The 25,441-nt window shown below is 58.9% G+C and overlaps 2 protein-coding genes across 2 annotated transcripts in view; one reads left to right on the forward strand and one right to left on the reverse strand.

Moving 5' to 3' along the window:
• Nucleotides 1-2,524, reverse strand: part of CATSPERD (cation channel sperm associated auxiliary subunit delta) — a 42,511-nt gene extending 39,987 nt beyond the window's left edge. The window contains exons 1-2 of the mRNA XM_068534993.1: nt 2,451-2,524; nt 737-791 (exon numbers count right to left, since the gene is read on the reverse strand). Coding sequence (XP_068391094.1) covers nt 737-791; nt 2,451-2,524 — 129 coding nt within the window. The remainder of the gene's footprint in view (nt 1-736; nt 792-2,450) is intronic.
• A 607-nt stretch (nt 2,525-3,131) lies between these two features.
• LONP1 (lon peptidase 1, mitochondrial) lies at nt 3,132-25,370 on the forward strand. The gene is given in 20 exon segments (XM_068537184.1): nt 3,132-3,218; nt 3,220-3,306; nt 3,308-3,574; nt 6,389-6,477; nt 7,045-7,164; nt 9,145-9,376; nt 10,803-10,864; nt 11,217-11,346; nt 11,735-11,818; nt 13,763-13,983; nt 15,651-15,789; nt 16,513-16,691; nt 19,012-19,099; nt 19,483-19,605; nt 19,688-19,804; nt 21,987-22,127; nt 22,499-22,664; nt 23,489-23,700; nt 23,775-23,939; nt 25,013-25,370. Coding segments are annotated over 20 exon segments (2,886 nt in total). The 3' UTR covers nt 25,190-25,370.
• The last annotated feature ends 71 nt before the right edge of the window (nt 25,371-25,441 follow it).

The following is a 25,441-nucleotide window of genomic DNA, read 5'->3' on the forward strand; positions in this document are numbered from 1 at the left end:
CAGGGAAGCCCATTTTCCTCTTTTGATATTATCCTCTGGTTCTGTCAGAGGTCACCAATGGGGGAAGCTGGGTGAGAGGGACCTGGGACATCTCGGCACTGTTTTGCAGCCTGCTGTGAATCTATAATTATGTCAAAATAAAAAGTTTAAAAAGATTCACAGGATAATGATTCATATCACATCCCCTCTGTGTATATGTTACTTATTTACAGATTACTTATTATTTGAGAGGCCAGAGGCCAAAAAAAAAAAAAAGTTAGAAACCAGTCACTTGATTATTTAGCAATACTGACACCACTTCTGAAATAACACAATGTCAATAGGAAAAACATTTGAGCTGACAAAATATTTTTTTCTTCATGCCTTTTAGGCACATGCAGGTGAAAGGAAGTTTCCTGCTGCACTGTGTCATGTAAACAAAGTAAGTTTGCTTCCTGTGTCACTCTGCATTTAAAAAGTCCTATCGGATAGAATGCTGGATAAAAACTCAGGTGATCTGAGTTCTAAACCTAGCTGCAGCTCTTGTCTTTGTTCAGGCTACTTGACTTCTCTCAATTAGCTTTTTAGTGACATGCGAAAGGTTAATGCCCATTTCAAAAGGCAATGGTAAGGATTAGATGAAGTAATGTTCAATGCCGGACACAACGCTGGCACCCAAGAAATACTAGGAAATATTAGTTCTGATCCAGCGATTAGATAAAAGTGAAGAATGAATGTTAACTGTGGAGCCACATACCCCTTGAATTTGCTCTCTGATGTGAAACACCTTTCCTGTCCTCACCGTACGAATACTAGAGGTAAGAGATAAGAAAACATCTGTCAATGTTTATGAAACAGTCGGCATGACTCCTACCAGGTTGCTTCCGGGTTAAAGGTGCAGTACCAGTTCTTGAAGCTTTTAGGGTTATGGGAGCCCCTGGGAAATCTGATGAAACAGTGGACCGTCCTCTCCTAGAAACAGACATATGTGTATGCAAAAATGGAGATGTGGTTCCTGAGAGCTCATTAAGGCTCATTTGCAGACCCCAGATTAGTCAAATGAGGAGTGCCTACCGCCAGATTTTGTTTTTTGTCTGTGGGGTGGGGAGGTGTTGGTGGCTGGGAGAATGTTGCTCCAGTTTACAGCAGGTTCTCAATCTTGGATGTGAGTCAGAAGCACCTGGTGGGGGCGGGAAAATTGGATGTAACCAATCTTTGCAGACTTTGAGACACATCCTGCTAGTAAATCTTGCTGGCAAGTCCTACTCCCCACTCCCTTATTAAAGGCAAGTGTATCGTTAATTTCGCTGGGTCTGTTTTCATGTCTATAAGGTTAAGGAATCACTTCGCCGTGAAACTCGTTGTAAAGATCAAATGAGGCCATGCACCAGAAATGCATTCTCTATTTCTTCAGCAAACAGGGCCCTGCTGAATGTGACAGCTCATTCCAGGCAGGAGTTCCCTGAGGGTGGGAACTGGGCTTTAGCATCTGTCCCGTGCCCACGGCACCGCATGTACAGTATTTACTAATCTAACGTTTACTGAGATCCAAAAATGTTCCGGGCAAGCAGTGAATAACAGAAAACACTCTATACCCTCATGGAGCTAATAGCCTAGTGACAGCAACAGACAAGAAAAAATTTGTGACGAGTAACAGAATTTAGTGATTGATAGGAAAAAGCAGCTATAGGGAGGAGAGGGTCTTTAGATGAGGAAGTGTACTATTTGTCAGCATCTGAATAATGAGGAAGACGTCATGGAGAAAATCTGGAAGCAAAGCGTTCCAGGCACAGGGAGAAGCAGGCACCAAGTCTCCCCTCTTCGCGAGTTTGGCAAGTTCAAAGGACCGGTGGCTGGGAGCAGTGATTCAGGGGCGGGCAGGGGCCACATCAGTGGTTGTCACATCCCTAGGGGACCCTTGGTAATGTCTAGAGACATGTGATTGATGGTCAAGTCTGGGGAAGGAGGTACTACTGGCATCGAGTGGGTGGAGGCCAAGGATGCTGCTCAACATCCTACAATGTACAGGACGGTCCCACCCCAGAGAGTGATCAGGCCCTAAATGTCAGCAGCGCCGCTGAGGAACCCTGCGCCAGATACGGCGCGAGGAAACTGGGTTTTATACCGGGTGCCACAGGGAAGGGGAGTGACGAGATCAGATTCGTTTATAAACAACCCCTCTGGCTGCCAGGATGGAGCGGAGGGCACAGCCTAGGGTGATGGCGGTGGAGGTCGCTTGAAGGCATCGGAATTGGGCCAAAGTCTTGAAGTGGCAACGGGAGGACTTGGTGATGAGCTGGAGGCGGTGGGGTGAGAGAAAGGGTGGGTATCAAGTTCGCTTCCTCAGGGAGTAAACTGGGAAGCCTCAATAAGGTTGGGGAGCGGAGCATCTTTCCTGGATTCCGCGCACGGATGAGCCTGCCCCCTCCCCGACCCCTGGCAGCACCCCAGACCCGGGAGGGCGGCCCCACCGGCACAGCGGCTGAGCTCTGGCCAGCGGGCAGAGCCGCAAGGTAGTCGCCGCCACCAGCATTAACAGCAGCATCTCGTTCTACCCGCCGCCGCTAACACAGTTCCTCAATTGCCGCGCGTAGTAGCTTCACAGCCTGGGCATGCGCAGTCTGCCGCGGAGCCTGGGCATGCGCACCTTGTTCCCCAAGAAGCCTGAATCCGCCCATCTCAACAAGCCCCCAGCGCCTGGGCATGCGCACACTGCCGCCCTTGGGCTGTCTACAGTTTGAGCATGGGCTTAGCGTCTCTCGGGAAGCCCGAATCCACCAGCCGTGGCGCGCGCCAGAGCTTGAGCTTGCGCGTGTCACTCAAATTCCTAAGCCCAAGTGTTTGGACCGGGCTGCCCATACGTTCCCAAAGCTGCGCTTGCAGGCACAGCTGCTCTCTTTCTAGGGGCCATCATGCGTGCCCACAGCCTTCCCCGCGATCCGAAGGGGCCTATCGGAAAAGGTGGATGCGACAAGGGAGCTTGAACGCTTCCGGCTCTACTTCGTGTAGGCCCCGCCTCCACTCTTCCAAGTCCCGCTCTTGAAGCCGTCCGTTTCCGGCCACCCCTCCCGCGGGCACGCAGGCACGCGCCGGCCGTCACGTACGCCCCAGCCGGGCCCGCGGAAATGACGCAAGTCCCACGCGCCGCCAGGATGGCCGGGCTATGGCGGCGGGTGCAGGGTACGTGCGGCTGTGGGGAGCCGCGAGGTGTTGGGCGCTTCGGCGGCCGCTGCTGGCCGCCGCCGCGGGGCGGGTCCCGACTGCGGCCGGAGCTTGGTTGCCCAGAGGCCGGCGGGCCTGCGACGCCTCTCCTCCCTGGGCGCTGCGGGGCCAAGGCCCCGCCGCCGCAGGCCACTGGCGGGGACTTCGGGATGCTAACAACCGCAGCGGCGGCGGCGCATTCTCGGGCGGCGAGGATGCCTCCGAGGGCGGCGCGGAGGACGGGGCCTCGGGCGTGGGGGGCAGCGCGGGCGGCGGGGAAGGCCCTGTCATAACGGCGCTGACGCCCATGATGATCCCGGACGTATTCCCGCACCTGCCGCTCATCGCCGTTACGCGCAACCCAGTGTTCCCGCGCTTTATCAAGATTGTCGAGGTAATGAGAGCCCCCGCCTTGGCCTCCGTTTCCCCCACGTCTGCAAGCTGCAGGTTGGACCGAGGGATCGCTCAGCACCCTCATGCCTCTCACAACTTGAAAAAGTTCGAGTCCTAGTTTTCTCACTACTAGCTCGGTGAACTTGAGCCAGTTTCCGCCCCCTTTCAGATCCTTTCAGGAGAGTTGAATCCAGCGAGCTTAGGATTGTCCACTTAACAGTCCTAGTCATAGAAATTCAGTGCCGGGAAGGATCAGAACAGTCTTGCCACTCGGTTACTTTTCTGCTGGTCTTGGTAAATGTTTTGTGACAGGCTCCCCCAGGGTGGTCTGCCTTCTGGTTAAGAGCCCCTTCGGGATCCGGATTCCTTCCTTCCTTAAATGTTTCTTGAGGTCATGTGCTAGGTACGGTTCTAAGTGTGAGGGATACAGCCCTGAACAAAACGGACACATTTTCCTGCCTTTGGCGCTTAGGTTCCAGCGGGATTCGAGAGGTAGTAAACAAGGCTAGGAAGTAAAGTATGGACTGGAAGGCTGTAAGTACTACAGGGGATGATGGAGGGATTGTCCGGAGTCTCAGGAGGAACATGGCACAAGGATGTTCCCTGGGGTTTATTCATTCATTTATTCAGTAGGGTGTTCTTGTTCCCATGTAGCCAGCCGGCTGAGGGTTCAGCAGAACAAGTCAGACACAGCCCCTCTGCCTAAGGAACTTATGTTCTGGTGCAAGAGACAGTAAAGATCTTTTCAGACTAAGAGCCACGGGGTGTGGGGTGGTGCAAAATGGACCAGGGTGATGTAATAGAGAGAAAGCAGCAGGAGTGCAAGGAACTTGAGTTTTTTAATGATGTGGAAACGAGTCCGTGGAGGAGAAGCGTTATCTCTTAACTGTCTAAGCAAGGTCATACAATGAGTCAGCTCTGCATTCACCCACCAGCCTCTGCCCTCACTCTGCAGTCTCTGCTGAATAAATCTCAGCGATCCCTTGGAAAGGGAAAGGACGGTACAGAGGGACAGCATTCAACCAGTGTGGGGGGGCGGGCAGAAGGAGCCCCCTCCACCTCCTCTCCAGCACTGTGTGTGCGTCCGAGCTGCCCTTCCAAGGGCCTTCCCTGATGTTCTGTAGTGGTTACTGGCAGGCCTCAGGGCCGGACCCTGTGGGTTCATATCCTGGCCCCTCCACCCCTAGCTCCATAATCTTGGGCAAGCTGTTCCTCTGGGCCTCCACTGTCTCATGTGTGAAATGGGCGTAATAATAGTACCTCATTTCTTAGAGCTGTGATGGGAGGTAAATGAGGTCATGTCTAAAGGCCTCAGAACCGTGCCTGGTGCTTGGTACGCCTTCGTAAGAAGCGGCTGCTGTTGCCCATGTGGTGCACTTTTGACACCTCAGAAACGAGCCCTGGGGGTCTTTTCTCCATACTTGACCCCCCCCAACCCCAGCCGTCCTCTCTACCCTCCCAGGCCCCTGGGGCCAGGATGTTCAGCAGGTACGGTCCCCTCAGCCCCTCAAAGTGGCAGATGCCCCCTGTCCCCAGTGCCCAAGTAGAGACAGAATTCTTCCAAGAGATTCTGTGTGCCCACCTAGGGCTAGGCAGGAGGGCTACATGAGATGCTGCGGGTAGTGTGAGACTGGCATGGGGAACTCGCATGTGCTATTCCTGTTGCTGTTACTTTATGAATAACGAAAAAGGGGTCCCACCAGAGGGAGGGACAGGTGCTAAGATGCAACGGTCAGCTGTTAGCCAAGGAGAAAGTGGGAGCTCCCAGGGGACCCAATAACTGTTTCTGAACCTGTTAGCCAAGCCCTGATTACTCTTGATTTGGTAGTTGACACTGCATGCGGCTCACTTGCCCCAGTGGCGTCTCTCCTTATTAGTGGCCTCTGAGTATAGACCAGTGGCTCTTAATTTTGGGTGGGTCATGTAACCCTCCTGACGGATGTCACGGACCTTTTTTCTGGGGAGAATTCATTTAGAGTGTCAGGAATTCCCATACCGTGTGGTCATGGAGTGAGTTAAAACGCTGCTTCTCAAAGCCGGGTTCCTGGACCAGCAGCCATCACCTGGGAGCCTGCTTGAAGTGCAGACTCTCAGGCCCGCTTCAGCCCTCCCAAATCAGAAACTCCGGGGGGGGGGGGCCCAGCCATCTGTTTTAAGAAGCCCTCCAGGGAATTCTGACTTGTGCCAAAGTTTGAGGACCATTAAGTTTAATTAGAGTCTGGTCTAGGAATTAACACAGGCTTGAAGGAAATCATTTGAGCCCTAAGGACACCTGTGCTCCTCCCTATCAGCTGTTTCCTAGGAAACATCATTAGCCCTCTACCTGCCAGTGGAATGACAGGAGAATGTGCTGTGATGGGGGGGTTTCGATGATCAATCAATAGGATATAGATGTGATTGGGATATACTTTCCATGAAAATTGGAGGAAATTACCAGCCTGTGGGGTGTGTCACATTTGAATTACGCACATTTACTTTTGTCCTCCTGAAAAGAAAAGCAGAGAGTTTAGATTTTCAAGCCAAGGCATTTCGCCACAGAAACAGCTCTTGAAATTGGATGTGAAATCAATTTCTTGGTACTGGCCGTTTGTCTCCTTTTAGTTTTCTTTAGGAAGAGGGAAAAACTAAGGAATGCAGCTCTTCAATACTGCCCGTACCTTTTTTTTTTGGTTCAGAGGTTCCTGGACCGTGTTGGTTAGTCCTGGATCAGATTAGCACACCCTTAGAGAGTATTACAGAAAATGCCAGAGCTGCTGTCAAAGTGTCAGCTAGAAAGCCTACCCTGCGTTTCACTTTGGGGTCATTGTCATGCTAGGTTAAAAATAAGAAGTTGGTTGAGCTGCTAAGAAGGAAAGTTCGCCTCGCCCAGCCGTATGCCGGCGTCTTTCTAAAGAAAGATGACAAGTAAGTGTAATTTTTCCTTCACTCCTTGTTGAAGCCGCCCTGGATTGTAGCTCACCGAAGAGCATGTTCCGTACAGTAGCCTGGACCTCTGACTTCTGACCTGAAAGAAACCAAGTCAGACCTACGGGGCATGAGGCCGAGAGCTGAGCATCCCTTTTCAGTCTGAGCTGAAGACTCTGCCCCAGGCCCTGGGCTTCGTGCGTGGTCCAGGTTGGGGGAAGCTAACCTTGGGGGACCCCTGGTGTTAGGCCAGGGTGAGCCTGCTTCAGAGCAGAGCTAGGCGGGCAGATGCGGGGGCTCCGGGCACATCCACCTCGACTCCAGGTAGGAATGAGTTCCTCTTCGAAGTCGGAAGGTGTGTTCTACGCAGGCTCCCTAAGAGGAGGTGTGGAGTGGAATCCAGTTTCCATCTGGCCCCGCCTGCCTGTATGCGGTGACCCTCAGGGGCGGCCCAGAGCACCTGTAGGAGCAAGGAGGTCAAGGCCAGGAGGGGTGTTTCTCTTCTCTCTCTTTTCAAGAGAGCCAGAGCACCTGTGCCCATGTTCCTTTGTGTCCCTTCTCCTTCAGCAACGAGTCTGACGTGGTCGAGAGCCTGGACGAGATCTACCACACGGGGACGTTTGTCCAGATCCACGAGATGCAGGACCTTGGGGACAAGCTGCGCATGATCGTCATGGGACACAGAAGGTGCGGGAGCCCGAGTGCACGGGGCGGGGCGGGAAGAGTGGCCTGGGACGCCCCAGGTTCCAGCACCGACCTCCCCTTCTTGGCCACCACAGTGACCAGGCCAAAGCTGGAGGTGGACCCCCCCACCCCACCCCGCTTCTCAGGGCCGCTCTGCTTAAGCGGCAGTCTGAGTGGTCAGTGAGAAGCCATTTCTCACGCCCGTTAGTCCGAAAAGCACCACGAAACAGAAGATAGCACGTTGCCTCATGGTTCATGTCTGGGTGTCAGCACGCCTTCCCCCTGGTGCCTGCATCTGCGTCTCCATTCAGCTTGGCAGGTTGGGTTTTTTGTTTTTTTTTTTTTTCCTGGCTGCACCATGCAGCTTGCGGGATCTTAGTTCCCGGACCAGGGATCGAACCCATGCCCCCTGCAGTGGAAGCACGGAGTCTTAACCACTGGACCCCCAGAGAAGTCCAGGTTGCGGTTTTTTACTCAGCCAGTCTACCTCTCCCTCCTCTGCCGAAGGGCTTCATATGGCATTTGCAAGCCCAGTCTAACCTGCTGTATTGTTACGGCTAATTAAGAAAAACCTACATGATCAGCTGGGTTGAAGCTGGAAGCACCGCGCCCCCCAACCCCAGCCGTCCTCTCTACCCTCCCAAGCCCCTGGGGCCAGGATGTTCAGCAGGTACGGTGTTCATGAACACGTTCATGAACGTGTTCATTTCTTTTCACGTGTTCCAAGGAACATTGGTCTCCCAAGATGAGACGCTTGTCAAAGGTGTCCTGTGATCACAGACATGAGGGAGACGTTTCAGACTCACCAACCGTTAAGGTCGTAGTGTTTGAAAAAGCTTCTTACTGAAGATGCCCGTTGGTGTTTGTTGACTCGAGAGCCCTTCATCCTTTCCTCTCACGGAGCCTTTTTCTTTGTCAGCCGGCAGCTCCCCCAGAGCACACCGGGGAAATGGTCCGGGCCGGCAGTGCTTCCGTGGACTGTCCTGGTGGCATCCCCGCTGTGCCGAGCCCCCATGCCTGTCTTCACCTGCTCGTGTTAGAGTCTGTTTCAGGGAAGAGGCTGTTCCTTTGTCTCCTGGGAGGATTCATGGCTCAGAAAGAACAGAATAAGATACAACCAAAATTAATAAAGACGGTGCGGCTACTCACTGCTCCGCTAACCTGCAGGGTGCCTTGGAGAACGAGTCCTGCTGAGTCCTGTGGCCAGGCCTCCTCGGTGCTCACTGCGTCCCGACCTCCTTTTCTCTGTGCATCTTGCTGGTGTCCGCCCGCCACTGAGTCTGCGTCCCTGGTAGCGCTCAGGCCTGTTCTCTAAGGGCGGTACTGTTGTTAGCGTTACCCCGTGTGGCAGAAAAGGGCCAACACGTCACTGAACACTGGGCGCCTGGTGTCTGCCGGGCACCTGGTGTCTGCCAGACCCTCGGGTGTGAGCGGAGTAGCCGGCGAGGGGCCCAACTTGGGGAGCCCGCCCGCCGCATGGGGAAAACAGGTCACCAGCTAAATTCTGACGGTGGCGAGTGCTTTGGGGTGAAAATGACGATGGATGGGGGGTGGGGTGGGTGTGTGCGCACGTGGGGCTGGACTTCATGTGGAGTGGTTGGGGAGGACCTCAGTGGAGGCGCCCTTGAACCTGGAGCTGAACCTTGTGCAGGAGCCACTGTGTGGTGAGCTGGAGGCCGGTGGAAGGGCAGGCGGAGTCCCTGATGGGCCCCAGAGCGCGGGCTGCCACTGGCGTCCTCGTTCCTGGAGGACAGCGGGCGTTGGTGTGGGAAACAATGGATGGGTTGGCTGGAGTCCGGGGCAGAGGGCCTGCTGGTCTTGGGTTCTGAGACAGCAGCTCCCCTCTCCCCACCAGCCCTGGTGGCTGCAGGGGCCTGGGCCCAGCAAGCCCTTGTGTCATCAGCACCGCAGAGTGTTGCGGCCGGCAGGACGCCCCCCTTCCCCCCAGCCCCGGTGGCTTCACCTCCTCTTCCCCGTCTTCAGGGTTCACATCAACAGACAGCTGGAGGTGGAGCCGGAGGAGCCTGAGGGCGAGAACAAGCAGAAGCTGCGCAGGAAGCTGAAGCGGGGCAAGAAGGACGCGGAGGAGGACGGCGGCGCCAAGCGGCAGGTGGAGGTGGTGATGGAGCCGGACCCCAGCCCCGCTGGTGAGGTGCTCATGGTGGAGGTGGAGAACGTCGCCCACGAGGACTTCCAGGTCACGGAGGAGGTGAAGGTGAGTGCACACGGCGGGCAGAGCACCCTCTTCCTCCAGGAGTCCTGGGAGGAGCTGGCGTCGGGAAGGTCGGAAGTGCGCTGGAGCCTTGGCTGCTGTGAAGGAACCGGGTCCTGGCTCCTCCTCCCAGGCCCAGGGGTGGGGGAGCGGGCAGGGCACATGCAGCTGATTCTGTGACCCGTGCTTCCAAGACGGGAAAGAGCCTTCTGGCCACCTTGACCCCAAGCCTAGGCTGGCCTGCCTTCTTCTCCATAGCATGGTGAGCCAGCTGTCGAGAGGGTGTCGGGAAATGTCCTTCCACCGTCCTTCTCATGTAGCTTATGGGCAGAGTGACCTGCCTCCAACGGGGAGAGGTGAAGAAGAAAGGCAAGGCAGGTGGAAGGCTCCTCGGGTGCGCCCGCACCCGGTGTCCTTGGCCTCCCCAGGGGGAACACCAGCTTGGCGTAGCTGACAGCTTTGGTCTGAGGCTGGGGTGGGTTCTGAGCTCGGTGGGAAGGAGTGCCACAATCCATTGGTGATGGCTGCTGCGGGCGCTGGAAGGGGCCCGGGCCGGCAGTTGCCTCCATGGGGCCCTCCAGAGCAGCTCTGCCGGGGAGAACTTTCCATGTGCTGGATGCATTCTGTGACTCTGCACCATTCGGCCCCTGTGACTGTTGAGCACTTGATCTGTGGCTGCTGTGACTGAGGAACAGAACGTCTAATTGTATCTCATTTCAACTCACTTAAATGTGAGCAGCGCCTGGTGGCTGCTGTCCTGGGCAGCCCAGCTTTAGTGTTTCCTTGAAGGCTCTCACCTGGGGGGAGGGGAGGGGAGTGGGGAGCTCGGAGCGCGCCTGTCCCTCTTGACGCGCATGCCGTGCAGGCCCTCCAGCTGGCCTGTTCTGGTTCCTTCTACAAAGGTCATCCCAGGCAGATCAGGGACAAAGCCATTAACCAGAGGCCGGTGGATCACACTGAAAAAGCCCAGCAGTGGTGGCTGCTTGCTTCGTGCCGGCGGTGCCCTGTGCAGAGTGCCAGGTGCCGGGACCTGTGGCCTCTGGAAACGAGGCGCAGGATTTATGCCATAAACTTGTGTCCAGTGATCCTGCCGGGAGTGTCACTGGCCTCACTGTGGCGGCAGCGAAGGCAAGGACAGCAATACCCGTGGCATCCGTAGCAGAGCCGGCTGGGGCGAGGTTCTGGTGGGACAGACCTCGAGCCCCTTCTCCCCACCCAAGATGGCTCGTTCTAAGGTCGAGGTTCAGAGTGGTCCACGGAGACAGGCTTGGTTTAGGTTTTGCTCTTGGGTCCTGAGTCCCTGTGACTTGTGAACTGGGGCTCCGCTCCTGGGCCTCTGGGGCTGTCCTTGGCTGGGCCGGGTGGGAGGGGCTCCAGGGCCACAGCCCCCTCTGGTCCCAGTGACCCACGTGGCCTCCCTGCTTGCCAGGCCCTGACGGCGGAGATCGTGAAGACCATCCGGGACATCATCGCCTTGAACCCGCTCTACAGGTTGGTCTCCTGTCCCCTCCTGATGAGGCCAGGCTGGGCCTGTCTGGCTGCTTGTCCTCATTGAGATCCTGGCTGGGCTTGGGGACTGCCTAGCCTCTGAGTGGGGAGCCGCTTCCCTCCCAGCAGGGAGGCCCCGGGGCGGGCGGGAGGTTGGAGGGGGCGCAGCCTACCGGCCCCGGCTCTCTCGTCATCAACCAGGTAGGGGGAGGGCATCTCAGGAGGGCTGCTGCATGGCTGCCAGGGTGGCTTATGTCTGGGCGTTGGGGCGTTAGTCCCGCTCCAGGATGGGCCACGGCCCAGTGAGGACCATGGCGGTCCTGGTGCCCCGTGGCAGCATCTCTGTCCCTTCCAGAGAGTCTGTGCTGCAGATGATGCAGGCTGGCCACAGGGTGGTGGACAACCCCATCTACCTGAGCGACATGGGCGCTGCGCTAACTGGGGCCGAGTCCCACGAGCTGCAGGACGTCCTGGAGGAGACCAACGTGAGTGCGGCCTCCCCGCCTGGCTGCTGTCCTGGGCTCCGGTGTTGGGGTGGGTTCCCGTTAGCTCGCGTCCTTCTGTCCACGTCCGGCCCCTCATTCTTGGTAGCGGCCGCGTGGTGTCCCACTGGGCGGTGCCCGTCATTCAGTGGGTGGCGTGTTTGGGTTGTCGCCAGTCTCGTCGTTACGAGCAGCACCTCTGCCAGTGTCCTGGTCCACACGGCCTGCAGACCTGTGGAGTGTGGCTGGAGCACTGGGCTTGCTGGGGCAGAGCGTGCGCCCCTCTCGGATTTGGGGAGGCATGGCCTGTCCACCTGCCCCGGTTCGCGCTCCCTCCCCACGGCCCCTCCACACAGATGGCCATCCTCTCACGTCTTCCCTTTCTTGGCAGATTCCCAAGCGGCTGTACAAGGCCCTGTCCCTCCTCAAGAAGGAGTTTGAGCTGAGCAAGCTGCAGCAGCGCCTGGGCCGGGAGGTGAGCGGCGGGGTGGGGCCCCAGTGCCCAGGAGAGTCTCTGCTGCGAGGCCGCGCTCCCCCTCGGGGCTGGGAACCTGTGCGAAAGTGTCAAACTGGTGCCAGCATCTGAGTGCAGAGTGAGAGGTCCCGGGACCCTCCTGACCATTGAGGGAGCCTGGGGGGAAATGCTAGAAGTTGGGAGCCAGCCTGGGAAAGGTCGAAAGCTGTTTCCCCAGACTCAGCTGTTGGATGCCCACCTTCCCAAGTGGGCAAACCCATGGAGTGCCTGGATTGTCGGTTACTTAACGTTTTCCAGATTTAACTCACTTTTACCACTTAGTTGTTTTGTTTATTTATTTATTTTATTGGAGTGTAGTTGATTTACAATGTTGTGTTAGTTTCTGCTGTACATCAAAGTGAATCAGTTATATGTATGCATATATCCACTCTTTTTTAGATTCTTTTCCCATAGAGGCTGTTATAGCACTTAAGTTTTTTTTTTTTTTTTAATGAATTTATTTATTTTTGCCTGTGTTGGGTCTTCGTTGCATGTGGGCTTTTCTCTAGTTGTGGCGAGCGGGGGCTACTCTTCGTGGTGGTGCACGGGCTTCTCATTGTGGTGGCTTCTTTTGTTGCAGAACGTGGGCTTCAGTAGTTGTGGCTCGCGGGCTCTAGAGTGCAGGCTCAGTAGTTGTGGCGCATGGGCTTAGTTGCTCTGTGGCGTGTGGGATCTTCCCAGACCAGGGCTCGAACCTGTGTCTCCTGCGTTGGCAGGCAGATTCTTTTTTTTTTTTTTTTTTTTTTTTGGCAGGCAGATTCTTAATCACTGCAGCACCAGGGAAGCCCTCACTTAGTTTGTTTGTTTGTTTTTTTTAAATAAATAAATTTATTGATTGATTGATTGATTGATTGATTTATATTTTTGGCTGCGTTGGGTCTTCGTTGCTGCGCGCCAGCTTTCTCTAGCTGCAGCGAGCCGGGGCTACTCTTTGTTGCGGTGCGTGGGCTTCTCATTGCGGTGGCTTCTCTTGTTGCAGAGCACGGGCTCTAGACTCTAGAGCGCAGGCTCAGTAGTTGTGGCGCACGGGCTTAGTTGCTCCGTGGCATGTGGGATCTTCCCGGACCAGGGATCAATCCTGTGTCCTGTGCATTGGCAGGCAGATTCTTAACCACTGCGCCACCAGGGAAGTCCCCCTCGCTTAGTTTTTATGTTAGGAAAAAAATTCGTATCATATTTATTTTATTTGTTTATTTATTTAAAATATTTATTTATTTATTTGGTTGCTCCAGGCCTTAGTTGCAACAGGCAGGCTCCTTAGTTGTGGCTCTTGGCCTCCTTAGTTGCGGCTCACCGGCTCCTTAGTTGTGGCATGTGGGTTCCTTAGTTGTGGCAGACGGGCTCCTTAGTTGCAGCTCAGCTCGCCGGCTCCTTAGTGTGGCATGCGAACTCTTAGTTGCGGCATACATGTGGGATCTAGTTCCCTGACCAGGGATCAAACCCGGGCCCCCTGCATTGGGAGCACGGAGTTTTTAACCACTGTGCCACCAGGGAAATCTCTTGTATCATATCTTTAATTGGAAAAGCCACTAGGCAGCTCTCACATGCAGGGGCATAGGACAGCAGGTCACTGGGCGGCGCCGATGCTGAACTAGGGCCCTGAGCCCGCGTCCTGCTGTTCCGGCTGTTAGAGGGAGCGTGGCACCCCTTTGATTAACGTGAGGGACACACTGGCATTAGGCCCAGCTTTTCCTGGTCGTAACCAGGACTGAAGGGCGGATTCCTTCCTCCCCTGGAATTCGGGTGTTACTTACCGCGAGGCCCGTGACCAGGAGGACTTAGGGTGGAACATGGGGGAAATCGGAGGCTGGGTGCCCTGGGTTTCTCTCCCATGTCCTGAGGAAGCAGCAGGCCCACCCTGGGCTGCGTCCCCTCTGCTCTGACGGCGGCTTCTCGGCCCTGCAGGTGGAGGAGAAGATCAAGCAGACGCACCGCAAATACCTGCTGCAGGAGCAGCTGAAGATCATCAAGAAGGAACTGGGCCTGGAGAAGGACGACAAGGACGCCATTGAGGAGAAGTTCCGCGAGCGGCTGAAGGAGCTCGTGGTCCCCAAGCATGTCATGGACGTGGTGGACGAGGAGCTGAGCAAGCTGGGCCTGCTGGACAACCACTCCTCCGAGTTCAAGTGAGCGCCGGGGGGGCCCGTCTCTTTCCCCAGCCTCGGGAAAGCTGGGCATCTGGCTGGGGTCCCCGGAAAGCCAGGAGGGTGGGCCCCTCATGCATGTTCTGGTCACGGTGGGTGTCCATCCTCTCGTATCGCCCCTGTGCGGGCCGTGTCTCTGTCGCCCCTGTTTCACAGATGAAGGAGTCGAGGCTTGGAGAAGTTATGTCAGTGCCCATGCCTCTGGGCTGGCAGATGGGGACACGGATTTGAAGCCAGGGACATCTGGCTCTAAGCCAGTGCCACCAGTCAGGACCAGGAGTCCCCAGGGCCATTGCTCCAAGGCCACCCCCTCCCCTGGCCTCCCTCTGGCGGCTTTGAGAGTCAGCCAGGAAACAAGCGTCTTCCTGGGGCCCTGGCCTTGCCCGGCGGGTGTTGTCCTGCGCACACTGGCTGGGGGTTGGGCCCCGTGGGATGCTTCTGGCTGTGCCTGCAGCCCAGGCCTGGGCGTTGCTCCGGCGCGGCTCGGGGGACAGCTCCTCAGAGGGAGGATCTGAGCGGGCCTGCAGCACCCGACCCTCCCGGGCTGCTGGGCCGGGCCCCTCTCTGGCTCAGGGTGTCTGGGGAAGGCTGGTCTCTTTGCACGAGGACCCTGGGAGATGCTGGTTTCCCTGGACGCCGCAGGCCTCCCCGCCAGAGATGCCCCCAGCTCCTCTCACCGGGGCAGTGAGTGCGCTTCCCACACCGATGTCAGGGTGACCACACGCTTAGTCCCTTAGAACGTCACAGACTCATGTCACGGTCTGGAGGCAGAGGCCCTCACGTCTGGCGTGGTGGGCAGGATGGGCTCCTTCTGGAGGCTCTGGGGAAACTCTGTCTCCAGCCTTTTCAGCTTCTCGGAAATGTTCCATGGCTCCCGGCCCTTCCTCCGTCTTCCGAGCACGTCACTCCAGCCTCTGCTTCTGTCGTCCGCCTCGCCTCCTCCTCTGACCCTGACCTCCCTGCCTCCTCATCAGGCCCTTTGTGAGGGGTGCCTCTGTCCCTGGGTGCACAGCCCTTGGCCTGGGGTCACGCTCCAGGCCTCAGTTTCCCCACTTGCCCTCATCAGGTTGTCCCTCCCCCATCCTACCCGCTGGCCCCTCCTGTGCTGTGGGACCCTGAGCCGGCCCCATGCTCGCAGAGTCTCTGGTCTGGGAAGCAAATGTAGCCCTTGTGCCAGGAACTGCACCCATACAGGCAGACCTCGGGGACACCGCGGGTTGGGTTCATAGCAAAAAAGCGAGTCGCGTGAATTTTCTTGGTTTCCCCATGCGTGTAAAAGTTATGTTTACGCTATACTGTAGTCTGTTAAGTGTGCAGTTGCGTTATGTCTAAAAAAAGACAACGTATATGCCTTTATTAAAAAGTACTTTATTGCTAAAACGACCATTACCTGACAAGGCACAGTTACCACAAACCTTCAAGGTGTAAAACACGTGGTGTCCACCCAGCGCAGTAGGCGAGGCGTGTCTGCACCGCGCCGGGAGCCGGGCAGGCCAGGCTGGGCCGGCTTCTCAGGGCAGTTCGGGCCCCAGCTGACACTTGGTGTAGTTCTCACGTCGGGTGCGTGGGTCCCAGCGCTGTGGATGTACAGAGCGGGCTTCGGGCGGCTCACTGGGCCCGCTCACCGGCTCTTGTCTGTCCTGTGGCAGCGTCACCCGCAACTACCTGGACTGGCTGACGTCCATCCCGTGGGGCAAGTACAGCAACGAGAACCTGGACCTGTCCCGGGCCCAGGCGGTGCTGGAGGAGGACCACTATGGGATGGAGGACGTCAAGAAGCGCATCCTGGTGAGGCTCGGCCGCCCGCCCTCCCCGGGGCCATGCCCGCATCCCCGCTTGTGTGTGGGGCACCCAGCCGAGCTCTGAGAGGCAGCGGCTGTCGGGTCTGGATCTGTGAGGGTGGTGGAGGCCTTGGGGCCCGGGAGCCAGGACTCCCCCTGTGCGGTGGGGAAAACCCAGGGTGCTCCCTGGAGAATCTGGGGGTCTGGTGGGGGCTTGGCTGGGCCAAGGCTGGTGTGGGGTCAGCAGGGGCCGAGGAAGGTGAGGGATGGAGGGGCCCAATTGGAGGGACCAGGGTTGGAGTGGCTCGGAGGTGTTAGGGGCCGCCCAGGCCCGCCTGCTCGCTCCAGGGGGCTCACGGATTCCCCAGGGGGATAAAAATTGTGCTCGCGATAGGAAACGAGGGCCAGAGGCGTCTGGCTGAGAGCGGGTGGGCCAGCGGGGGGAGAGGACGCTGTGATCCAGGTGGGGAGCTGCCAGGTGGGCCTGGCATCGGGGTCACCCAGAGTCCGTCACCCGTGTCCCCTTGCTGCCTGCTCGTCCTGTTGGTGCCACAGGCTATCCCTCCTGTGTCAGATGACAGTCCCGTCAGCTCGGCCCCTCTGGGTCAGGCCCTGTCCCTTCTCGCAGCCCCAGATGCCTGGATGGTGGGGAGGCTCAGGCCCGGCGGGGGCCCTTGCCCTGTGGAAAGGGCAGTGCTGTCTCACGGGGTCCTCCTGCCTCTGCCCGCAGGAATTCATTGCCGTCAGCCAGCTCCGGGCCTCGACCCAGGGCAAGATCCTCTGCTTCTACGGTCCTCCAGGTGTGGGCAAGACCAGCATCGCCCGCTCCATCGCCCGGGCCCTGAACCGCGAGTACTTCCGTTTCAGCGTCGGGGGCATGACGGACGTGGCCGAGATCAAGGGGCACAGGTTGGTCCGGCCTCTCCCCCTCGGGGCTCACCCCGCCTCCCATCAGCCTTCCTTCTCTTGGGTCTGTTCCTACTCTGTAGCGTGATGGTGGCGGGCAGCAAACTCCACTCACGCTGGAATAGGTAACTGAAAAGTCAGGGTGTCCATCTGACCTCAGGCCTGGCTCAGTCCAGGTGCTTAAAAACCTCGGATCAAATTGGATCGAAATCTCGGCCTCTCAACCACTGGAAAGGCCTCTTGGCCAGGCTGTCAGCAGACGGCCCCCTGGTTCCAGCTTCCATCCCACCAGCTCAGCACCCCGCACCCGGGCAACACTGGCCGCAGGCCTGGGGACTGGGGACTAGAGTGGGAGGCGAGACGGTCTCCCCAGTGAGGCCTCAGCACCTGTCTTGGTTCTTGCCTCCCTTGTCAGGCCCAGAGCCGGGCTGGCATCCCCTGTGCGCAGGCTCTGACAGCCACCTGGCCCGTGCGTGGTGTCCTTCTGTGGGACATAAAGGGTGTTGTGTTCCGGGGCTTCCCACCATGCTGGCCTCCGCAGAGGGTGGTTTTTTGAAAAGCCTTGGCGAGACACAAGTGCAGTGGGTACACGAGTGTCTGTTCCGAGTCGGCCATGCATTTCCATCCTGTAGTGTCCAAAGAAGGTTTAAATCCGTGTTTAAAAGTTACTTTTCTGGCTTTTCTAAAAGCATGGACAGTTCTGGGCACCAGGGTTCACAGGCCCTCCTGGCAGCAACGCTCCAGAGCCGGGCCGCCCGCTGGGCAGGGTGCAAGCACCCCAGTCTGCTGCAGCCCCCCTCAACTCCTGGCTCTCTCGAGTCCCCTGGATGGTGGCCAGTCTTGAGACCTCACCAGCCCGGAGCCTGGTGTGAGCTCCAGGGGTTTGGAGAAGGGAGCCGGAGCATGGTGGGGCCCGGGTGGGGGTCAGGAGGGGACGAGGCCGGCACAGCCTTGGGGGCGGGGTCACTGGGAGGCCTGCAGGCTGGAATGGTGCAGGCGTGCCCGGGAGCTGCGGTCTGAGCTGGGAGGTGCAGCAGGATGGAGGTGGAGGGGTTGGGGGCTGAGAGGGAGGCAGAGGCAGAGCCGGGCCCTGGTTCAGGAAGGACAGGGAGCTGCAGACAAGCACCATGTGCTCGAGTTTCTAAACAAGCAGGAGATCTGTGACGCTGGGGGTGAGTCATCGGGGAAAGGGCACCCAGCAGGGTGTGAGCAGGTGGGCGTTCTGTGCTGATGTTGGTCTAGGGACAGGGAATTGACTGCTGTTATACTGGTGACAGCCAAACCCTCCTCTGCCCACAGCCCTCCAGGGCTCCCACCTCCCTCGGGTTAAAGCCCAAGTCCTCCCCGCGGGCCACAAGGCCCTGCACGACCTGCCCCGTCCCCTCCCTGCCCTCCCCTCCTCCCTCTCTCCCCCTCGCTCACTCTGCTCCAGACACATGGGCCTCCTCACTGTTCCTGCAACACACCAGGCACGGTGCTGCCCCAGGGCCTTTGCATGGGCTGTGCCCTCCGCCTGGAATGCCCCTCCCCCAGACACCCATGTGGCTCCCCCTCACCTCCTTTGCTTGTAGCCTTTCCCTCAGATGTTCCTTATCTCTTCCTTAAAATACTGCCTCACCCTCAAACTGGCGTTCCAGATCCTCCATGCCTGCTTTTCTTCTTTGTCGCAGATACGAAGTCTTTCGTACCTTGTGATTTTCTCCTCTGCCTGGTTTGTGGTCTGTCTGCCCTGCTGGGCCTTAGCTCACAGCACTGGACTCATGTCTGGTTTCCTAAGAATGCCAGGCAAGCACCTGCAGCCGAACTGGGCAGACAAGTAGGCTCTCAGGAAACACGCCTGAAAGGACGTGCCGGCTGGGGCCGGGCCCTGGGCCTGGTGACCCTGAGGCCCAAGGACCCAGGCGTGGGGGGTGTTCCTGCCGCAGGCCCTGGCTGCTCCCTGCCCCTCTCCTTCTGTTGGATTGGGCAATGCCGGCTGGGTTTTGCCATCTGGATAGGAGGTGCTGGCTAGCGGGAAGAGTCTGAGTGATACTTGGCTGTGAATCTGTCCCCGCCCTGAGCCTGAGCTGGGGGAGCACGTTGACAGCCCCAGGACTTGGGACCGTTACGCTGTCAGGATGACCCAGTGCTCTGCCCACCTGCACAGTGCGGAAGCATTTATCCTCCGCCAGGGCCACGCTGTGTGCGTCTCCCTGTGTCTCCTCTGGGCGGCCTTGGAAGGCATGTGGTGATCCCTCAGCTCCAGGGGAGCTGGGCCTTGGGCGCCAGTGTGGCTAGCCCAGGCGCTGGGGCACCGACCGCCCCGCTGTGCCCTCTTCCGCAGGCGGACGTACGTGGGCGCCATGCCAGGCAAGATCATCCAGTGCCTGAAGAAGACCAAGACGGAGAACCCCCTGGTTCTGATAGACGAGGTGGGTGGGGCCTGAGGGCTGGGCCCTGGCTGGGCTCATACCCTTCCCTGAGGTTGGACGTGGCCCCTGGGCCCTCCTGGCCCACAGCTGCAGGTGGCCCTGACCAGACGGGGTCTGTTTTCAAGGTGAAACTGTGGCCCACTGCGGTTTCCATGGTGCCTGAGTCACTGTGGGTGGCCTTGTTGCAGCTGGCTGTCTCATGACACCGGCCCCCTCCCGCCCTGGAGGACCCGGTCCCTGCCCATGGCCACACGGTCAGGCCAGCCCTCCTGCTCCGGGCTTCCCTAGCCCCAACCCCCAGTGGTCTGGTCCTCCCGCTGGGGTGTCTGGCGCTGGGGGGAGGACAAGGGGCTAACACCCGCCGCCCCCTGCTGCCCCTTCAGGTGGACAAGATTGGCCGGGGCTACCAGGGGGACCCCTCGTCAGCGCTGCTCGAGCTGCTGGACCCTGAGCAGAATGCAAACTTCCTGGACCACTACCTGGACGTGCCTGTGGACTTGTCCAAGGTGCGTGTCCCACCTGGGGGCTGGGCCAGTGGGGAGAGTCTGGACGCCCCGTCCTACGGCACCTCACTGCCGCCTCCCCCAGGTGCTGTTCATCTGCACGGCCAACATCACCGAGACCATCCCAGAGCCGCTGCGGGACCGGATGGAGATGATCAACGTGTCAGGCTACGTGGCCCAGGAGAAGCTCGCCATCGCAGAGGTAAGGCAGCCCCGCTGGCCCGGCCCTGGGGAGGGGCGCCCCGCGGCCACTTGGGCTCAGGAAATATCCGAGTGCCCACTAGGTGCCAGGCCTTTAACCGGAGCTAGGGGTGCAAGCCGCAGATCCTGCTCTGGGGCTCCCGAGCCAGGAGGAGACAGACGGATGTGGACGGGATCTGCCCGTGTGGTGTGATTACAAGACACGGATGACACCAAGGCGGGGGTTCGGGGGGCTCCCCACCCCAACCAGTTGTCAGCCGAGGGTCTTACGATTCAGTGCAATTCTGACACTACCCACCCGGAAACAGCATCAGACCCCAGGTTCTGGGCTCAGACCAGAGCACTGCCCCCACTTTGGATGCCAGCCCCCAAGTCCCTGGCCGCTCTTACTTTAGACTGACTGGGTATAAATCGGGGGTTCCCACAGCCCCCGCCTCGGTTTGATAATTTGCTGGAACAGCCTACAGAACTCAGGAAGACAAGAGTTTTTACTTACTGTTACCAGTTTATTATAAAGGATACAATTAGGGAACAGCCAAAACAGAGACTCCTGGGGCAAGGTGTGGGGAAGGGCCCATTACTAGGCATGGTTGACCGGATGACTGATTGCATCATTGGTCACTGGTGATGAGCGCCCCTCCCCGGGGGCTGAGGATGGGGCTGAAAGTTCTGTCCCTCCAGTCCCTTGGTTGGTTCCTCTGGCCACCAGCCCCCATCCAGCTGTGCTAATGATCACTTCTTGAAAGGGGCTTCTTGTGAATAAGAAAGGATGCTCTTCTCGTCCCTGTCACTCAGGAAATTCCAAGCGTCTTAGAATAGCTTGCGCAGGGAATTGGGGCCAAAGACCCAATATGTATTTCTTGTTATAATCACAGGCCGTAGAACAAGAGCAAGGAAAGACACTCCGTGAGCACAGTGCTGAAGGTAACACAACCCCACCTTGGCCTTCAGGGCCCAGCACTGTCTTGGGGTTGTGAGTTCAGCTCTGACAGTAAGTTACCCCTTGAGTGCCCCGCTGCCTCGTGGTCACGCACCATGGCCGGTGTCGTGCCGGGTCAGTAACGGCTGTGGGTGCGAGAGTGAGGCTGCTGTCCGTCTGCCCACCAGCCGTGCTTCCCCGGGTTATGGGACTGCCTGCCTGGGCTTTCCTGGGCCCAGGCCCCCCCCGGGATGCGGGCCTCTGTCTGCACTTCTGTTTGTAGGAAAGCTCTTCCTGGGCTGGTGGGATCCTTCCCTTTTCCTGGTGCCCGGGTGTGTGCGGTGCTTTACTAGCCTGCAGTCAGTCAGAGGAGAGCCGGATTTCCTTTCCAGAGGGCTCGAATTCCTGATACAGTGTTTTCTTTCCAGAGGGGGCTTTAGTACATCTTGTCCCCTTGAGCCGTTCGCAGCCCTGTGACAGGTGCAGGCTTGCAGTCTTTGCATCCCCTGGGGGGTGGGAGGCGAGGAAGAGGAGCTCTTGGCTGAGGCGGTCGCAGGGGTACTGGGACTCCCCGTCACTTCCCCCGTCCCCCACCAGCCTGGACACTCGACCAGGCAGAGGAGGGGCAGGCTTGGGGGTGTGGGTGGAGGGGTTCCTTCAAAGCCCTGAAGGGACAGCAGGAGGAACATAGGACTGTGGGACGCTTCTGCCCCGCAGTCAGTGCTCAGGACTGCTCAGACTCCGCCGACTGCTGTGTGGCAGGAGTGGTGCTGGGCCCTGAGTGACCCTGGAGCCTCTGACCTGCTCCGCATCCCCACCTGCTCTGTGCAGCGGTCACATAACCGGTCTCTGTATGAGGAGGAAGTCTAGGGGTTCAAGGAGGCCTTCCTGGAGGAAGAGGCATCTAAGATGAGCCTTGGGAGCATGTGGAGGTGGCAGGCCGGGCGTCTGCAGGTCCTAGGCCCACCGTTCAGGATCCTGGCACCTGCCGGGCTCTCTCCCTGGACACTCTGCCACCCTCTCCTGGCCTTGCTGGCTCTCCTCCCTTCAGGTCTCGGCTTAGGTGTGGTCTCCGGGAGCAGCCTCCCCTCACACCCTCTGCTGAATGGCCCCCAGCTACCCCCGGGGACAGGGCCTCCACGGGGCAGGCCCAGGGTCTACCTCGGTGACCTCGTTTACCCGGCCAGGGGTCTTTGGAAGGGTGGGCAGGGCCCACGGGAGAGGCCCTGGGGGTCCTGATGGCGGCTCTCCTCCTCCCTGGCAGCAGTACCTGGTGCCTCAGGCCCGCGCCCAGTGTGGCCTGGACGAGAGCAAGGCCACACTGTCATCGGACGTGCTGACCCTCCTCATCAAGCAGTACTGCCGGGAGAGCGGCGTCCGCAACCTGCAGAAGCAGGTGGAGAAGGTGAGCCGGCCTGCCCGGAGGCAGAGGGACGCATGCTGTCTGAGGCGCTCACAGCAGGTCCCTAGAGGAGTCACAGCCACAGGCAGGAAGTAGATGGTGGGGCTGGGGGAGGGGCTGGGGAGGCAGTGGTTAATCAGGACAGAGTTTCATTTTGGGAAGATGAGAAAGTTCCAGAGGGGATGGTTGGACACCAGTGCAAAGGCATTTCCTGCCACTGAGCTGTACACTTAAAAATGGTTAAGATGGTTTTAGGTCACGTGTACTTTATCACAACTGTAAAAAATTAAAGGCAGGTGGAAGAGAGTTGGGGGCAGGGGGTGGGGGTCTGGTTCTGTGGCCCGGCCGCTCCCCAGCCTGCTGCGTCCACACAGGTGTTACGAAAGTCCGCCTACAAGATCGTCAGCGGCGAGGCTGAGTTCGTGGAGGTGACGCCGGAGAACCTGCAGGACTTCGTGGGGAAGCCGGTGTTCACGGTGGAGCGCATGTACGACGTGACGCCTCCCGGCGTGGCCATGGGCCTGGCCTGGACCGCCATGGGTGAGTGGCCTGCACTGGATCAGGCAGCGCTGGGGGCTCTGCACGTCCCTTTAGTCATCTGTCCCCCCGGTAGAGGTGGGTGCGCTCACCGCGGGCTGCTCTGAACGCCCTCTCCGCTGGTTGGCGGGGTGCAGTGAGGCCAGGGGACCAGGGCTGATCAGGGACTATGGGACCGCGAGGCAGCAGCAGTGCCCCGGGAGCTTTCTTTGGGCTCCTGGTTTTCAGGTTTGCCTGAAGGACAGCCCTTCACAGCACGAGACTCTGTCGCCTTGGGGGGCCACCACCCAGTGGGGGAGGAGGGCCAGGCAGCTCTGGGGAGAAGGATCTGAGGGGCTTCTTGTCCAGACGACGTGGCTCAGCCCACCTGCACTGGGGAGGCTGTGTCTAGGAGCTACAAGGGCGGAGGGGGAGCGGCTCGGGGTCTGTGTAGCAGGCAGGGTTGGGTGCGGCCCTGGGGGCAGGGCACAGAGGCGGCAGGCTCTGAGCGGCTGGGCATCTGCTGGTTTGGGCTGCACTGAGAGGGACTGCACGGGAGGACGCGAGCTTGGCACCAGCAGGCTCTGTGCCGCGGGCAGGTACAACGCGGAGGCCCAGCACAGAGATCCGGTCCCTGCAGATGGATCTGCTGCCCCGAGGAGGTGGCTGCGGGGGGACAGTGCGGGCACTGAGGTGTGAGGGATGAGAAGGCTCTAGGCTGGGATGAGCCGGGGAAGGGACGGTGAGGGGCGTCCCCTCACTGGGGACGAGGGTGAGGGCGTGGCGGGAGCGGCCGTCCAGGAGTCTGAGGCATCCTGGGCTCATGGGCTCTGCCCTCGGTTCCCCAGGAGGCTCCACGCTATTTGTTGAGACATCCCTGAGGCGGCCGCGTGACAGCAAGGGGGACAAGGACGGGAGCCTGGAGGTTACAGGCCAGCTGGGGGAGGTGATGAAGGAGAGCGCCCGCATCGCCTACACCTTCGCCAGGGCCTTCCTGATGCAGTACGACCCCACCAACGAGTACCTGGTGACCTCGCACATCCACCTGCACGTGCCTGAGGTGAGGCTGGACCCACGCCCACGCCCCATGCCCCCACCTGGCGGCCGCCTGCCCACCAGCCTGTCTCCCCCCAGGGCGCCACCCCCAAGGACGGCCCGAGCGCTGGCTGCACCATTGTCACGGCCCTGCTCTCCCTGGCTCTGGGCCGGCCGGTACGGCAGAACCTGGCCATGACGGGCGAGGTCTCCCTCACAGGCAAGGTCCTGCCTGTAGGAGGCATCAAGGAAAAGACCATTGCGGTGAGTGTCCTGCCCAGCAGCATGGGCTCGGGATAGCGCACAGCCATCATTCACGTGTCAGGGCTAATCCCCCCAGGCGAGAAGAGTGACAGGCCCATTTTACAGAAGGGGAAAGTGAGGCCCAGCGGGCATGGGATCTGGATCTGCCTGGCCTGGCACCCCTGTTGAGCTGACTGCCTAGCTGCCCCTGCCTCCACAGTGGTTTTCAGCCTTTTCAGCCCTCATCTCAGCTCCTCAGGGATGGGAGTAGGGTCTCCTGCTTCCTCACCGCTGTGGCCTAGCACTGAGACCTGTGGGTGCAGGAGAGGCTGGAGGAGCAAGGCTTGGGCACTGCAGGTGGACAGAGGGCCCAGAGCCCAGCGTCTCACTGGGTGTGCTGTAGGTTTGACTGTGGTGGATGGGGGAGGGGGCCTGTGCTTCCCCTCAGTGTTGGGGGCCCCCCGAGCTCCTGGCAGCGCCCCAGTGTCTCTCACCTGAACCCCCAGGCCTCTCCCTGTCTACCTCAAAGGGACCACAGTCCCAGGTGCCTACAGAGCACTCAGGGAGGGGCTCCCGTGATAGGGACACCCAGGCAAGGTGTGTGGGAGGCTCTGCACCTTGCTTTCCTCTTGCAAAGTGGGAGGTTCAGTGAGTCACTGCGTGCTGTCCCTAGAGCAACACATGGTGACACATGGGGACCCTTGTTCACCAAGGGGCAGAGTCAGGCTGAGGGAACAGCAGCTCAGAGGCCCCGGGTGGGACAGGGCACGTGGCAGTCTTCAGCTCCTGTGCATTTTTAGGTGCCAGATCTCTAAATGTAAAGCAGTGGGTGCTGTGATTAATCCCAGAAACCATGGACCTCATAATTCCTGTTATTTCCAGACACCTTTGGGGGTGGGGAGAGCCACTGGGGTGACAGCACACCAGAAGAGGCCTGGGTTCCTGCTGCCAAGCTACTGGAGCAGAGGCTGGTGATGTTACCTTGGGCCTCAGTTTCCTCATCTGGGCGAGGCAGGGTGGGCACTGGGAACCTGGCTCCACGCCCAGCCCTCTCCTCCCTCCCACACTGACCTGCTGACTGCCCCCCATCCCAGGCCAAGCGTGCCGGAGTGACATGCATCATCCTGCCAACCGAGAACAAGAAGGACTTCTACGACCTGGCGGCCTTCATCACCGAGGGCCTGGAGGTGCACTTCGTGGAGCACTACCGTGAGATCTTCAACATCGCCTTCCCCGAGGAGCAGGCCAAGGCCCTGGCTGTGGAGCGGTGACGCCGGCTCCGGGCACTGCCGGCACCGCTGGGCCCGCCGGGGCTGGAACTGCGCTCAGGGGAGAGGCTCCAGGCGGCTGAGCCACAGGAAGCTCGGGAGAGAGAGAGGCCTGGAGCCCGACCTCAATCATGGATGGCTTAATCGTTGACTATTTAATTATGATTAAAAGCTGTTTCCAGTACTGCTTGGTTGGCTGTGGCTTCTTTCTGTGCCCACCACCCTGCCTGTCACCAAGGTGCCCAGGGACACGTG

Source organism: Eschrichtius robustus, chromosome 2, assembly GCF_028021215.1.
Source record: "Eschrichtius robustus isolate mEscRob2 chromosome 2, mEscRob2.pri, whole genome shotgun sequence".
In the NCBI taxonomy this organism is placed as follows: domain Eukaryota; kingdom Metazoa; phylum Chordata; class Mammalia; order Artiodactyla; family Eschrichtiidae; genus Eschrichtius; species Eschrichtius robustus.